General features: G+C 41.8%; 1 protein-coding gene across 2 annotated transcripts in view; it reads right to left on the bottom strand.

The window, feature by feature from the left end:
• Positions 1 to 1,057: 1,057 nt before the first annotated feature.
• plxna1b (plexin A1b) overlaps positions 1,058 to 15,935 on the bottom strand; it is a 178,073-nt gene continuing 163,195 nt past the window's right edge. Inside the window, exons 23-32 of one of the 2 annotated variants that reach the window (XM_068314660.1) lie at positions 13,793 to 13,859; positions 11,277 to 11,423; positions 10,754 to 10,913; positions 10,042 to 10,145; positions 9,640 to 9,748; positions 7,965 to 8,155; positions 5,886 to 6,055; positions 5,440 to 5,652; positions 5,197 to 5,347; positions 1,058 to 4,599 (exon numbers count right to left, since the gene is read on the bottom strand). In XM_068314660.1, the coding sequence (XP_068170761.1) occupies positions 4,504 to 4,599; positions 5,197 to 5,347; positions 5,440 to 5,652; positions 5,886 to 6,055; positions 7,965 to 8,155; positions 9,640 to 9,748; positions 10,042 to 10,145; positions 10,754 to 10,913; positions 11,277 to 11,423; positions 13,793 to 13,859 (1,408 nt within the window). In that variant the 3' untranslated portion in view covers positions 1,058 to 4,503. The remainder of the gene's footprint in view (positions 4,600 to 5,196; positions 5,348 to 5,439; positions 5,653 to 5,885; positions 6,056 to 7,964; positions 8,156 to 9,639; positions 9,749 to 10,041; positions 10,146 to 10,753; positions 10,914 to 11,276; positions 11,424 to 13,792; positions 13,860 to 15,935) is intronic. The other variant, XM_068314661.1, reaches the window with a different exon arrangement.

Here is a 15,935-nt window from a genome sequence, read left to right as displayed (position 1 = left end):
CAGGATCATTACGAGATTCAGTGCTCCCACGACCATTACGCAATTTCAGCATTCCTCCTTGGATGGAATTTTAATTGAATTAGCCCGGCTGGTTACACATGGTGCGAACGATAACATTTTCTGTCTATCTGGGCTCATTGAATCCACTGGGGGTGAAGGGAGGGAAGTGCTGATGCTTAAAAGCAGGTCATGAAAAAATAAAAGGTGGTTTTGGATCATTCCAATATGCTTTCTCCCCCCCCCCCCATCCTCGCCCTCTGCTGCTCCATCCCGTCTTGTTCAGCAAGAAAACATATCATGGAAACCACCGGCCCAACCCAACTGAGCCAGCTGACTCTCTGCTTTATTATACACCCAAACCCACTCTCGCATTTAAGTGCCCATGTAAGCTAAGGGCAGTGCAAGCATGATGTATGGTTAAGAGGTATACGTGTTAGCATTAACACCTCCTGAGAACAAACCACCAGCAGCCACTCAAGTACGTCGCAGTGAGAATGATTAATGATGCTGGTCAGGTTATGAAATGCAGGGAGAGGGAAGTGAGAGGCTGTCAGGCTGCAGGCTGATAAGAGGCTTTCTCCTGACTTTGAACGATTCCTACAGAAATTCCTCGAGACTAAATCATATAACCCAATAAAAGGCTGATGCGGACTCAGGAATGAAGGGAAATAAGTAATACAATCAAAATGGTATAGCTTATCTAGCAATGCCAGAATGAAACTTTTTTAGCACCTTTCATTCAGGGTTATGAGCTATCCTCAAACACCAGAACCTGTACTGTATAATTACAGAACCGATGAAACTTTTGTAAACTCTTGGCTCATTCCAAGAAGGTCCTGTGTTTGAATCCTGACCTGGTGTCTTTCTGTCTGAGGTTTGCACTGACTTGAAAATGGGGTCCGTGTGGAACTGTAACATGTTTGGAGGTAGTTTTAGTCATAGCAACAACATGTGGACAGTTGAATTAAAAAAAACCCCCCAATCCTTTACAGTAACAAAGCTATATGACTGTAGATGAATCCAACACGAGTGAATAAATATCCAACTACATTTTATTTAGCAAAAAATGTTTAATCTCTCCTTGATGTGTGTTTATTTACAAGTAGTAAATCTGCAAAATAGGAAATAACAGAATATTTACACAATGAATGTTAACCTGCAAACTTGCGTCAATTGCTTCAAGTCTGAAACTCTGTATCTTAGTTATTATAAGTTCTTCTGCCAGCTCTGAGATTCATTTGCCTTGTTTTCCTTTAAATCTATTTGACTTCCATTTATGAAAGGCTAAAAGAAAGACTACTGAATATTTCCAGAGTCATGAAGAAGCAAGAAAAAAAAGAAAAAGACTGGTTCCAAAACTCCACTGAACTACATGATTTGGAAGGGAAAATGCATGACTAAGCATGTCTGAAGAGCTGCAAAGTAAGCGCGATATAAAAGATAATATGCTGAATTTGTTCACACTAGAGGCAGTGAAGAATAACTTGGCTTATTGAATTTTTTGAGATTTGACAAAGAAAAAAAAAAAAAAGCACAACAACGCAGCAACTCTTCGTCAAACTACACGATGTTCCTGTGACTCCTGGTGACATCAAACAAAGATCAAATACAGGTCAGTAAATGAACGACTGCGAGTAACAGCTGTAAGTTTCTCTTCGGTTGCTTCTGGGCTAGTCTTGAAGGCAAGTAGCCATGCAGTGGATAAACAAGCCAACTCCACCAGTAGTCGTATAATCAACCAAATTTAAACTAGAATGCGACACAAAAGAGCCTGATTGAGAATAAGTGTTTTAAAAAAAGCATTACAGGTCAGTAGCTGAGCGGTGTGGCTTCAGCTGGTTTCCATCGGTGTGCTTTTGCAGGGGAACGCAGAGATTTCTCCACACTGATTGAAGCTCTGCTGTGAGGTCTGACCTGAATAGACATCTGTTTCCATGCAGTGTGATCACCAGCAAATGTGCAAATGCAACACAATTCAGCTGATAACTAAATAACAAAAAAACAAACAAGTTAATGTTTGTAAAGGTGACTCGGAGTGTTGCACTACTCCATGATCAACCAGAGAGAAATTTATACCTCAAACTGAGGAGTTGTTCATCAGAACTGTCTTTTGGCAGGTACAGAGTGAGCCATTAAGTCACACGAGGTATACAGTGGAACTAGGCTCATATATATGCAGCTGTATGGAGCTATGTCACATGACATCTGAACAAAACATTAATTTAGGAGGTTGTGCTCACTATTCTGGGATATGAAAAAAGATACTTGTTTTTTTTTCTTTAAGGAATCTGGCCTAAAAAAAAAAAAGACAAGCAACAGCATTTATGATCAGCATAAAATGACAGCCCTAATGTTCGGTAGAAAAACAAGGTACAAGAGTTAAAGCAGCAAGTTACATTTTATCACAAAGACACAGATGTTCGTCTGATGCAACCATTTCATTTTGATCCTTGATATCAGGAAAATAAACCCTTGAGTTTGATCAAGTACTTCAACTTCAGACAAACCGAAGAGTATTTTTGTCTTTTGCGTACCATCAAATGTACAATTTACATGTTGAAAATAAAATGATTACAAAAGAAAAAAAAAAAAGTCAAACAGCTTTTGTTCATGAAAAATGAAAACACCAACAAGAACATTATACAGACCACAGTTTGGTTTTTCGGCAAGCAGAAAAAAGAAACACAACTTAAAATAAAATATTGGAAATCATTATTTTTCACCACAAAGTCAAAAACCCTGACTTCAAGACTTGGAAAACAGAAACAAACAAACAAACAAAAATCTTAAGAGAGCTGTAATAAAAAGAAAAGCTTAAGCCACACATGGCAACAGGCCAGTTTTGAAACAAGAGCTGCAGGCTAAGGGGATCATCACTTAGCCTTGTCCAGCTAATCAACAGAGGTATCTCACCTCTGTACCTTTCTATCTTTCTATCCCCCCAGATAAAAAGCTAAACACCCCCCCATCTCAAAAGGATAGGTTAGAGGTGCAGACAAACACTCACTATTTTTACCCCGTTGCCTCTATTTGGGTATTAACATCGAGAAAATGAAAAAAGTGGCTTGAGGCTGAAAACAGCTTTTCCCACTTTGTTCCACCACTGAAGGGCTTGGCTAAGCTCTACCTCACCGTCGCTCCTGTAAAGACGTAAACAGCGTCTGAGAGCACCAAGGCTTTGGCTTTGCTCTTAACAGGAAGATTAATGACCCTTCAAGGGGTGGGTAACAAATTCAGGAGCCACGGAGTCCTAACAGACAGTGATACTTAAGGTAGTGCAACATAGCGACTTCATTTTTCAGTCACTTTGCCATGATCCGCTAAACCGTCACACCGTGGATACCTGGATGCAAGCATGACCATGATAAAGCAACAATCCTGCGAGTACATATTTGATTTTCTGAAACCAAAAGATTGCACTGGATGAATCAGAATTACAAAAAACAGTAACTTCATGTTTTCACCATGACACCATGAATTGTCCTTGAGAAGACGTCCCATGTTTTTTTTTTCTTTTTTTTTCCCCCCAATAAAGATCTTTTGATGGGCCACTGCTCAAACAATTCTTTTCAGTCACGAGGCATGTTCATATTTAAAATCATACGTAGCACATTCCATCTAACAAAAGGTCTTTGCACTAAACAACATTCAAAGAAAACATGGCACAGTACGACTTTTTTGTTTCTTTTTCTTTTGTTTTTTTTCCTCCACATTGAATTCTTCTTCTGTAGTCGAAATATCAAATTGTGTTTTGTTGTATGTTAATGGTGTTTGTTGGTTTAAAATGAAAAACAACAAAAACCTGTTCTCCCTAATCTGTCTTTAAAAACGTAGCTGTATTTATATATAATATCTTTATTGTCTTCCTTAGTAATGTTTTTGTAAATTGTGCAAATTCAGCAGTAATACAAGTGGTGAGAGATCAGAGTGTGGGCAGTTGATTACATTTATACAAAAAGTAGCATCCTTTTAAAACTGTGGTGCCCACTGGAGTCACATGACCTTCAGAGCCTCTCTCCATTGGCTCATCACAGATTGGTCCATCTTGCAAAATGAATCATATATGGAGTCGTTGTCCCGGCTTCCACTGTTTCTTTCCTGACCACTGCTTCATCACGAGAAAACTCGTGAAATCAAAATCGAGCAAAAACACAAACACCAACATCCACAATAATCAAATGTTGTCAGCTGACATGTTTCTCCATGTGTGCGTGTGTGAAACCCAGTCTGGGCCCCGTCGCTCGCCACGCACCAGCCCACACACTGTATGGGGCTGCAGACAAATACACACACACATACACATATGTAAGCGTACACAAGCCCCACCCCCATCTCTGCTGATCCTCGTCCCCTTCCTGTTTTTTCGGTACACTGCTGGAGTCCTTTAGCAGTTTGTCATATTGGTGGGGGTTGGAGTCTTATTTTTTTAGGTGAGAGGACAGAGGTGTAGAGACGGATGGGAGGGAGGAGTGAAGAAGAGGAGATGCAGCCGGCGGATGGTCCTCAGCTGGTCAGGGCCATTGTGTCGATGACCTGCTCCAGCTTGCTCCTCAGTCTCTGCCTCCTCGCCTGCTCGTCCCGCTCCAACGCTGACAAGATCTGAAGATAGAGAGGTGAACGGGTCAGTCGGCGCTACAATATTCCACAGTGTGTCTTCACAGCACAGAAACATTCTGTCCAAACAAGGCTGTAAGTGGACACTTCACCTTGATAGAGTGTAAATTATATTGTAAAGCTGATATTCCAGTAATGGGCTGAAATGGAATTACCTGTCTCTCTCTTACTAAAGGCTGCATAATAAAGATTTTCCACATTTTCATTCCCATAAACAGTCAAACCATAGTCATCTCTCTACTATTCTGACTTTATATTACAACAGAAATGCCATTTACGTCTGCTATCAATGAATCCAAACACTTCCTGTAGATTTTTCTCATTAGAATCCAGCCAATAATGGGCAGACATTTAATGTGAAAAATCAGTTGGAAGAGAATGGAAATGGTTTCTCAGTTTAAAGAAAGGGGCCAGCGAGGATTCATCCGCTGCAGGATAGATAGAATTTAAGTTGTCGACATATTCTTGAATATATCAGGACATGTGGCAGTACCTGTTGCAAGTTTGAAGTGAAGGTATTACTCCAGGTAAGAATCTATATTAAAAATCAAGCTGCTGTTAACTGTAAAATATCTTTCTCACCTCGTCTTTGTACTTGACGATATAGGAGTAGATCTCATGCAGGGCCGACATGCTGTTGAACTGGTTGGCGTGCAGACGAGACTGCTCCGCCAGGTAGGCACTCATGTCCTGGTCGCTGATGGCCGGCATCCTTGAGATATCAGAGTAGTACCTGCAAAAACCAAACACAGCTCAGGTCTAGACCAGCAAACCTTCATTTGAAACATCTTCAAGACAAAACAGAGTTGAGGCTTGTTGACGTACCTCTCCACCCAGTTCTTATAGTTGGGGATGTCTTTAGCGTAGAGCAGCTTGTTCGAAGGCGAGTCCTTCCCTAGTTTATGCTCTGATGTTGAGCAAGAGTCCATGAAGGTCTGGGCTACCACAGACAAACAGGCGTCTGTAATGCTGTTCTTATGGATGTCAAAGACAAACTGAGGGTTCTTGATCACATTCACCCAGAACCGCAGGGGAAGGCTGTAAGGATGGAGAGAACAGAGAAATGGGTTGGGAGAAGACAGAGAAAAAGCTGCACAGAAATTGGAAAAAGTGTAAATTCATCACATTCATTGTAAAGGTTGAGTATTTGCTGCCCTCTGGTCTCACTACTTTTTTTTAATAACACTAATAGGAAACAAGCAGCTTCTCGAAAGTGCTAACCACGTCTTTTCACTGGGTGCACCACAACAAGAATAACATCATGAACTCACCAGTTGCTCTTCCACGTGTGCCGTACATCAGAGTCTGATATGGAGTGTTTGTCTGCTTGCTCGTCCAAAAAGTCGAACATGTACTTGATGGCGAGAGGCAGGGCGCTTCCTCTGTGCGCTGTGCTGAAGATGGTCTCAAACAGGTCATCCACAAACTTCTGGAGTGTACCCTGAGCAGGACAACCAACACTGGCTTGATTACTTTGCAAAAACTAAGTATTAAATGTATGTCCTGAAAATACAGATGCCCTAGGAATCGGCTAAGTAATTTATTAGCCGTACAAAAACTACATTCTGTGTAATCTGGCAGAAACAGTCAGGAAATGTGTTCTTAATACCTAATATTTTATATCACCCTGTTATTATGAGGTAAACCCACACACAACTGCAAAGTTTCAGAATCCACACCAAGCCCCCTGAAGTGAAAACAATTTATTTCCCCACAACTGTTCAAACCCTCTGTTTCAGTCTTCAAGCATCAGGGCCACCTTTTACACAGGCCTTTTTAAATTAGCCAAATGTGGAATGCGCTGTTTTGAATTCATTCACACGTTCACAGATCTGAATCCTAATGCTGTGGGAGCTGTAATAGGAACAAAGAGAGTGTTCCAGCGTCTCCATTGTCTTCATCTGGCATGTATTTCCCATTTGAGGTAACCTCCAGGCTGCTAACTTTGTACTTTCCTCCTACCTGGAGCTCAAACAGTCGAAATCTGGATTACATGAGTGAAACGTCCGGGGAGAAGAAGCACCAGAGTGAGATGAATCACCGAGATAGTTAGTACTTGCAAATGAGAACAAAACGCCTGACACTGTGAGTAGACTGCACAGGCATTCGCTGTGAGTTTGTGTTCAGAAGCCTTTCACTAATGACTGCATTCATGTTTGGGAGAAAACGGGTGCCTACAATGTAATCATTTTTATAACCAAATGTATGAACTGAGCTCTTGCTTGAGCTGACAAACCCACGTATGATGACGTACAATGATGGGATTGGATGATTTTGTAGACTTGTCGTGATGAATTTAATGACTACGTATCAAACTCAGAAAAGAGGTGCTCATGTTTTAAAAGTAACTGTGAAACTTAATGGGTGCATTCCATTCTTAATTTTACAGATGGAAGTTTAGAAAGTGCTTCTTGCACTTTGGCGGAAATCAGGCAAATACTAATCAACAAGTTACCATGCAAATCAAAATTCATAACTGCTTTATTCCTCCTAAGGTTTTTATGCTATTTTAATGTCATTCTTAATATTTTAATCGAAATTTGTGAAATTAAATATCTAATATATATGGAAATGTGAAGAAAGCGCTGCTGCAACTTTTGCATTATACCACATTTACAAGAAAAACATTTCAATTGGAAGCTCAGATAAAAATGCCAAAGTTGTACAAGTTGACAATCAAAGAATATAAAATAGTCCTTGGAAACTCAATCACACTCTTTTTGGGGTTGGCTAACAACTTACTCAGGGATGGAATTCACATTGGTTTATGTTTGTATGGGACATCAACAGAAAGTGTTTCTAACATTTCAGACAAGCGTCTGGAGACACGTGCAGCACAGCAACCTGAGCGCAGGTATCAGTGTGGACTGACAGACGTGGAAGGATCCACTAAATAATGATCACAGAGTAAAGGCCTGGGCTGAAAAGCCCTCAGGCCACCAACAGAGGGTCCAGTAACGCAAACCAAACAACTCAATAGTCAAAGGTCAGCCTCCTAATTAAGACGTACACACTAGAACCTGTGCATATGTGTGTCTTTGTGCGAAAGGTTATGAAAAATGTTAATGAGCTTTGAGACCACCGCCAAACAAAGGTCATTGGTAAGGGCTGCTGGTGGAAGAGGGGTAAATAACAGGGAGTGTTAGGCATGTGTGTGTGTGTATGTGTGTGTGTGTGTCTGTGTGTGTGTGTCTGTGTATGTGTGTGTATGTGTGTCTGTATGTGTGTGTGTGTGTGTGTGTGTTTGTGTATGTGTGTGTGTGTGTGTGTGTGTGTGTGTGTGTGTGTGTGTGTGTGTGTGTGTGTGTGTGTGTGTGTGTGTGTGTGTGTGTGTGTGCGCAGCTCCTCACCTTAGTGGCCAGCAGTCTGGTCAAATAAATCTCTGAGACCATCTTACTCCCTCGGTCCCCTTCCCGCTGGTCTGAGTGGTCGTGGTTCTTGACCAGGTGCCACAGTTTGGTACCGCTCTCCAGGTCGGGTGTGATCATGGGCGTCCGGGAGCGGAGGCTGTCTGGACTGCTGGCTGTCCTCAGCATGCTCTCTGGAAGGACGGGTGGGACGCATGCAGGGGAGTTGAAAGAGATAGTATCAAGAAAGGCCAAACGCTGTATGCGTTGAGTCTCTTATGAACTTAGTTTGGATCTGTTTTCTGGATGAGGAGTTAATAGATAAAGGAAGTTTAAAGGTCATGGTTGCATAGAGAACCGAAACTTTCTCGTGACACTGGAGAGTATTAAAATAGTGTGATTCTTCCATTAGTTCATTTTATTTTGTTTGGGTAAGACAGCATTATTTCAGCAATCCTGCAGAAATCTCTTGCCTCTGTCTGAGAAGGCAAACTTAATAAAAATATAATACAACATATATGAAGCATCCTAGATATTGGTTCAAGTCTGTAGTTTATGAAACTACAAATCTTTGACTTGATCAGCATTTCACAGTTTGAATGAAGTTATATTGGTGTAAAACACGCCTGCGAAAGAAATCCAACCTTCAGTGTGGAGTAAAAAGCATTTCTAAATGGAGGCAGATTCCACTTTCATGTCACTCCATCATTAAATTTGTCTGTCACTCTCTCCTGCTGCCCCTCTTTTTGTTGGACAATGATACCCTATTTTGTGACATGGAGCATTACACTCTCAGCCTGAACGCTTGTCACTCCCTTGCTAAAGCAACAAAGGATTGAGAGGTTCAAAATGTCAGCAGGGAATGTGGAGCAGGGAGTGCAGACTGAATGTGATGGTGTGTGTGTGGGGGGGGGGGGTGTGATTATGAGTATTTATGTGTATGTCACAGAAGCAAAGCTCAGGAACAGAGTTACAGTATGCCTGAGAGGGATTTAGAAAATACAATAAGATGAGGAAAGTGAAAAACGGAGGTCTTCTTCACACCGAGAAGTATCATAAAAATGCAGCTTTATCAGACATTTAAGAAAGTAAATCCTGTATGATAAAGGTATATTATTTTAACTCCAACATCCTTACAAGTAAGATTTTCTGTATATACCAAACAGATCGTATATCCTCGATCTATTTGGTATTACCAAAAGGACTTTTGAGGAACACATAGGAAAAATGAATTGAGCAGAAAAAAGCAAAATATAAAATATGATTTCAAGATGGAATTGATTTAGGGCAAAAATGGGAACTCGTGTGATTACTAGGTTTTACAAACAATAAAGGTTATTACATTTTAGCCCTTCTTGGAATGGAATGGACAGTGTACATTTATTATAGACTGAGTGGTAACGAAATCCCACTTAACTTTAACTGGATGAAAGAGACGATGAGAAAAACGAGGATCTGTTTTAACCCAAATTATTCTTCCCATAAGCTACATCGTAATTTTTAAAGATTAAAAAAAACAAATCAAAATTCTGAATCCATTTTAGGCAGTTTGAGTTCACTGCTACCCAGTTACAAATATATTTGCACATAAAATGAAATCTAAATGAGGTCACATAAAATATACTTACAAAAATGAACAAACATGCGCACAAACACACATATGCGTGCACACACACACCTTCTCTCGTACCGTATCTGCTGAGGGACTTGGTGAATGTGGAGGAGTTGGAGATGTTGTAGGCTGAGTTCTGTTTAGGCACCAGGGCAATCACTGAGCCATCTGTCACCTGAAAGAGGGATTTACACAAACTAGTACCACTGAGCAAAACACCCGGCAGCGGGATTACTGTCCAAACACACACACGGAATCAATTTTCAAAATCATTACTTTACTAGATTCAAACTGTATTTTCTTTAACCGTAATTGTATTAGCAAAGGAAATATCCCCAAAACAATAGCAACAACAAAACCGGCTACAGCACTGTAATGAATTCAAAAGCAACAACAATGCACCAACAAATCAATGACGAGTTATTGTTCTGACAACTGAGCATTATAGAGGCTCCAGCAGCGGGATACCTGGTAGTGAGCCAGGGTGTTCAGTCTCTTCCAGTCATTGTCTATTTTAGTGGTGACATCCTCATCCTGCAGGATGATACGAGCCATCCTCCCTTGCCGCCATTCTGTTAGCGCACACACACACACACACACGCACACACACACACACGCACATGCACACACACGCACAAAGGAAACACTGGTAAAGTTGTGCATCTACTGTACATAGTGGCGCACATTGACTATCAAGAAATAAAAAGAGACCTAATTGACCGAACAAGTCAAAACTGTTATACAGTAACCCCTCGCTTATTTACGCTTAAAGATGCACGGCTTCCCTACATCGCTGATTTTTAGTAGGTAGTCACGTGATACCGTGCGCGCATTCTATTGGCTGACAACATCAGCGTGACACAAAAGTGCTTTAAACAGTCTATAGGAGTGTGGGAAAAGGTACTACAGCTATAAGGTGGTTTAATATCAATAATGGGGGTTCATAAACGTTTAAATTACTGTAAATAATATAAATGGTTTGTCGCTAAATCGTGGGATTTCTTTTTTTGCAGGAACGTATTAACCGCGAGTAACGTGGGATCACTGTAGTGCATAATTCTGCCACAGAAATAATCCCTTGCAAGAAGGCCACGTCCTGCTCCAGATGGGAGTAATGGGTCATCTACCCCACCCTCTCCCCCCCAGCTCAGAATATGAACACTGATCTAACTGTTCTTACCCAGGTCCATATCGGAGGCCTTGGGTCTCTGGGAGTATGGCGTGCCCTTGTACACAGCATCCAACAGCTTCTCCTTCACCTGCGTCACTGTGTCACAGTTCAGGCTCTTCACCGTCACCTCGGGGGCATTCTCATTCTCTGGGTTCACACAGTGCAGTGTCTACAATGGCAAAAGTCACACAGCACCAGTTATATTTAGAACAGGAGGTCAGTACACACTGGAAGACTTAACTATTGACGTGGGGATGCATGACCCTGTAATACATTTTGACCTGCAAACCAACACTTACTGAGGCACTTTGGAATCAATATTCATCAGGGAAACAGTGAAATATTCTAAATTATTATTGCACATACATTTGCCACGATTTACACATTTCAAGTTGTATTTGTTTCCCAAGTACTAAAAAGCAGATCCTGATCTAGGAAGTGAAGCTTTACATGAATATTAAATCCTTGTCAATATACTGCATCAACCATATGTGTGCATGTGTTTTAATGGGCAGTGTGTATGCGCACTGACCAGAGTCTTGTAGTCAATCTGCTGCCTGATGAGTTTGTCCTCACTGAGGGAGTAGCGGGCCTCTCCGGTGATTGAGTCTATCGGTCCCTTTTCCATTTGCTGCTTCATGGCACAATACAGCATGAAGAGAGGCTCACCAGCACATTCCTGAAGGCATGGGGGAGAAGTGGTGGCAGAGAGGGAGAGGAGGACAGACGGAAGGAGAAGTCAAGGGAGTGAAAGACTGAAATTCAACAACAAAAATGTATACAGAAGCAAAAAGTGCACAATTTTGCTGAACAACTCTCCAATTATATTTCTAATCTTTTTTAAGCCCAAACAGTGGCAGAGCACTGAAGGACAAGGCCACGGCCTGTGTTAGCTAAACACACACACACACACACGCACACGTGCATGCACGCACAAAATTCTTTGTAAATCTGTTTGTGTGTGAGTGTGTGTGAGGAGAGGAGAGAGCGAGTGAGGGTGGGTGAGTGAGTGGCAATTGATGGAGGAGTTAATAGAAGGTTAACGACTGAGTGAAAAACGCTTGGAGAAGCACTTTGGTGTGTAAGATGTATCAACCAGGCAACGAGCGCTGGGACGCTGGGCCTCTTTTGCTCTGTCCCTCGCTCTCACTAGTTCTGCTACATGGCAAATGAAGCTTCCCCTGGTTATTAATTCCTCTTTAAGGGATGATTGCAGGTTTTTGAAACGTCAGTCTGATTTTCCTAGCTTTTACCTGGTTCCACACTGACCCTCCTTCTTCACTGTGATTGCGTTCCTACACTTGTCCTGTGCCATTAGCCCACATCAGCGACAATTTGAAAGGATTAACCTCTGATTTTACCTTCAGTTTATTAGAGTTGCTCTCACTCTGAGCCATTCAGGGGCTTTCAATTAAATAAAGGGAACGTGAGATAATGAGGATGACAAAAGCAGGACATATTGAACTTGACCATACGTGTTTCTATTCTTTTATAGTTGAAGAGTTCACATTCTAACACCACCCTTTCGTGCTTGGTTTCTACCGGTCTTCCTAACAGCATTCTAACTGGGACAACGCTCTCATCTCAAGCCAGGCTCATAGTGTTGTTATAAAAAGGTGTTTTTTTCCGCAACTTGTTGCCTCATTACACAACAATCAATGAAATGTTTGCCTCAAAACCCAATGGAAGGGTGGGGCAGGTCCCAGGAAATTTGAAAAGGCGAGTTTTGCTTTGGTTCAGGTTTGCGCTCACCAGAGTCCCATTAAAACACACAGCACTTCTGCTGCAGACTGAGAGTAACTCCCTGCTCTCTCAAACTACTCAGGGCACAAGAGGACAAGTGAACCCCAAGAATAGGGTAATGGATAAAAGGATTTTTCTTCTTAATGCAGTTCCCTTTGGTGGGTAAAAGCTTATCTATTTCTTCCCATTGAACAACTACTTGACCTTTAGCCAACTCCATTCACACCTGGTTGAACCTTGAAATTGTTCCAGGCTTCTCTTTCATGTGACCCCTAAAAACTCAGGAGAAAGACAGGCTCTGAATTGTGGAGGTTAGATAAAAGAAAGGTTGGTAACCTTGCTGCAGGCTTCAGAATGTCTTTGCTTTAGTCCTTCCATCTCCCAGTCCCTCTTTTCCCCCTTTTATTTTTTTTTCTACACCCATTTTAAAGCCATCCTAACTTCACTAAACCCTTCACCTCATCCATAACCTGTTATGAATATTTCCTGTCCATATTTATCTACATTTTCCTGTCATTTCCATGTTGAATTTTTGATTCTGATTGTGTGTAAGGTTCATACACAGCAAAACATTCCCAGAAGCTTCCCTGACAGCCCATTCTCCTGTTCTGAACACAACTCTGGCTGACCAGTCTCCAATTTGAGCACTCATGAATGTACATGGATGTACACTCAAAGCTGAAATACTCTCACACAAAGAGAGAGACGCTGCCTGAGACCCCAGGGGGTTTGGCCGGTCCAATAGATCACCTCCACTGCAGTGGTTTGAGGCCTTCCTGCTAATTGATTAGCAGCAGAAATGTTTGAGTGTGGATAATGTGTGCAGAAATAAGGATTTTGCATTGTTTAATCCTCAATATTTCTCTCTGATTCCACATCAAAGGGATAAGAAGTCAAAGAGGAGAAAGAAATCCTAGATGCAGAGAAAGACAAATTTGTCTAAGATCTCCAGCTTCCTCTTTTACTGAGACACCAGAGCCCCAAAGGCGGAAACAAACACAGACAACACACACAGACACTTTCCTGGCTGTAAAATAATCCGGTGATGGACACAAACAGAGGACACTTAAGTGCGACAGGCTACTGCAATCACAAAAAACATCACCAGCTGTGTCTCAACAGCTCTTTGGACTACAAACTGCTCCATTGGGAGGATGGAGAATTTACCACACGAAAGGCAGAGGCATGGCAGGGGGAAGCCTGCTGCCTCCACCTTATCAAACATTGCAGCTGTGAGTGTGTTAGCTTATGCTATTCTCCAACAGCAGCGTTATTAGCATCGCTCCAAAAGATGTGTGTTTTTACCTTGAGAAACTTGTAAAGCAGGAAGGTGAACCAGTTGGTGAGCATCTTCTCAGCAACCGACTCCGTTCTGGGGGAGGGAGGGAGAGGAGGGAGAGGGGGGAGAGAGAAAAAAAGATGAAAGGGAAGGGTTAGGGGAGGGTCAGAGGGAAATAACAGAAGAAAAAAAAATTGACAGTGGCAGTGGATGGAAAAGATGAAAAAAATAAAATAGGAGTGACACCTTTCTGAGTAAAGAAGCAGCTAGATTTGACTAGATTTGGAAGGGGTTAAGCGAGGTTTGACGCATCAATACCCAGAATACCCAGAATTATCAATCGTTGAGTCGTTAACCCCTAAAACAAATAAGTCCTTTAAATCGCTCCCCTTCACACTCCCCCCACACCCCAGCGTCAACATTCACATAACACAGATTTACTTGGCAAAACAACCCCCTCCATTTCTTTCTTTCTTTCATTGTTTCACACGCTGCCCTTCTTCCACATGTTTGTCCCCCCCCAAGCAAACCCACTCATCTTCATTAAAAATACAGCAATTAGTATAATTTGCCAACTTCTTGTGTTAATCACAAACCTGCCGTGTAATTAGGGGAACCTCTGCATGCACAAACTCTCAACAGACACATGTGAACAACCAGCAAATGAAAAAGCAATTAAAAGGCATTGTAATTATGGACTTATTGTTTCTAATTTGTTAAACAGCTGAAAGGGAGACCAGTGGTGACTTTATGAATGTGGAAAAGCAGGACAGTTCTCCAGCTTCACCACTGTCCTCTATTTACCTCCCTACATTCTATCATACCTCCCTTTTCTTAATCAGTAGGGGATGCATCGAAAATAGCTGTACCAAAATTCTGATGTATTTTTTCATGATAAAAGAAGAACAGTAAAGGAAAATAAAGAAAACATGGAGAACTATCCATGTCCTGTCATTCCCGTTTTTTTGTTTTTTTTGGCCACATGGAGAGGCTTTGGGCCTGTAACATATAAATCAAAATCAAATGCTCCCAGTGCAAGTCTTATGTCACCATAGGGGCTAGAAATCCAAATGGGGGCAGAATATTAACACTTGTTCCTGTTCTGGACTTTCATCTATATATGTCTAACATTAAAAAAGTGTTCATTTTTATCTATTGCAGTAAAAAAAAAAAGTCTGAAACAGGGAGGCATGTGTAATAATTGCTGAGCTTATTAATGCCAGCTCCTGAGGCTAGTGTAGTTAGCAGGGACAGCGTGTTGTGACCGTACACCCCAAGAGGGGATTGGAAAATGCTTCACACAGGCACACTGGCTGAGAGTCATTTATTTGATTAGATTTTTAATTAAATATCTCTCAGAGGAAAAGGAGGAGAGAAAAAACATAACTTTTTTATCATTTAATGTCTAATTCCAATTTATTTGGAGACAGGCCATTTCTCTAATTGTGTCTTTCCTTAAATACGTATATCTTTTCCTGCCTGACCGTCGGCAATAGCTCATTTTCCTCCTTTTTTCCCCCCTCTGCTAATCTAATCTCCCACCATATTGCACCTTTCTACCGTCCTATTCTATCCCCTCCATATGTTTCTCTTTCCATGAATTTGCCTCCAATCCAAGTCTCGCTCCAGATGTGTTGCCCTCTCTTTCTGTCAATCACCATTTACCTCCACTCCTTCCTCTCTGGTCACCTTCTCTGATTTCATATTCTTCTCCCTCCTCTGTTGCTCATCTTCCCTATCTTCTTTTTCCTCCCTGTACCGTCTCACCATACCTTGTAAATCTCTCTCTTGTCCCTTTGCAGTCTGCCTCTACCTTACTTGTGTGAGTGGGGGGGGTGTGCATCTGACTGCAGCTCTGCTGGGACTGTGTGACCACTCAGGGGTGTAATCCTCTCTGACAGGGACAGGGCTGAGCGATGGAGACGAGGTAACGTCACATAGGCCTCTAAAAGCTACGGTCCCTGTCCGCTGCCTTCTATAACTTCAGCCGTGAGAGGAAGAATTAATCGCCTGGTACTCTCACAGAGCACAGTTCTCATGTTTCTCATTTATCATCCTTTTTGATCTACTTCACTGCCGTGATGAGCATCACAATGTATCCAAGAACAACGGAGGACAATGACAACAGTTCTCCTCTGGTTCGAGGACTGAAAAGGTCTCAGGCAGGTA

Source organism: Antennarius striatus, chromosome 5 (assembly GCF_040054535.1).
Source record: "Antennarius striatus isolate MH-2024 chromosome 5, ASM4005453v1, whole genome shotgun sequence".
In the NCBI taxonomy this organism is placed as follows: domain Eukaryota; kingdom Metazoa; phylum Chordata; class Actinopteri; order Lophiiformes; family Antennariidae; genus Antennarius; species Antennarius striatus.
The sequence above is the reverse complement of the archived record's forward strand: the minus strand, read 5'-3'. Positions and strand labels throughout refer to the sequence as shown.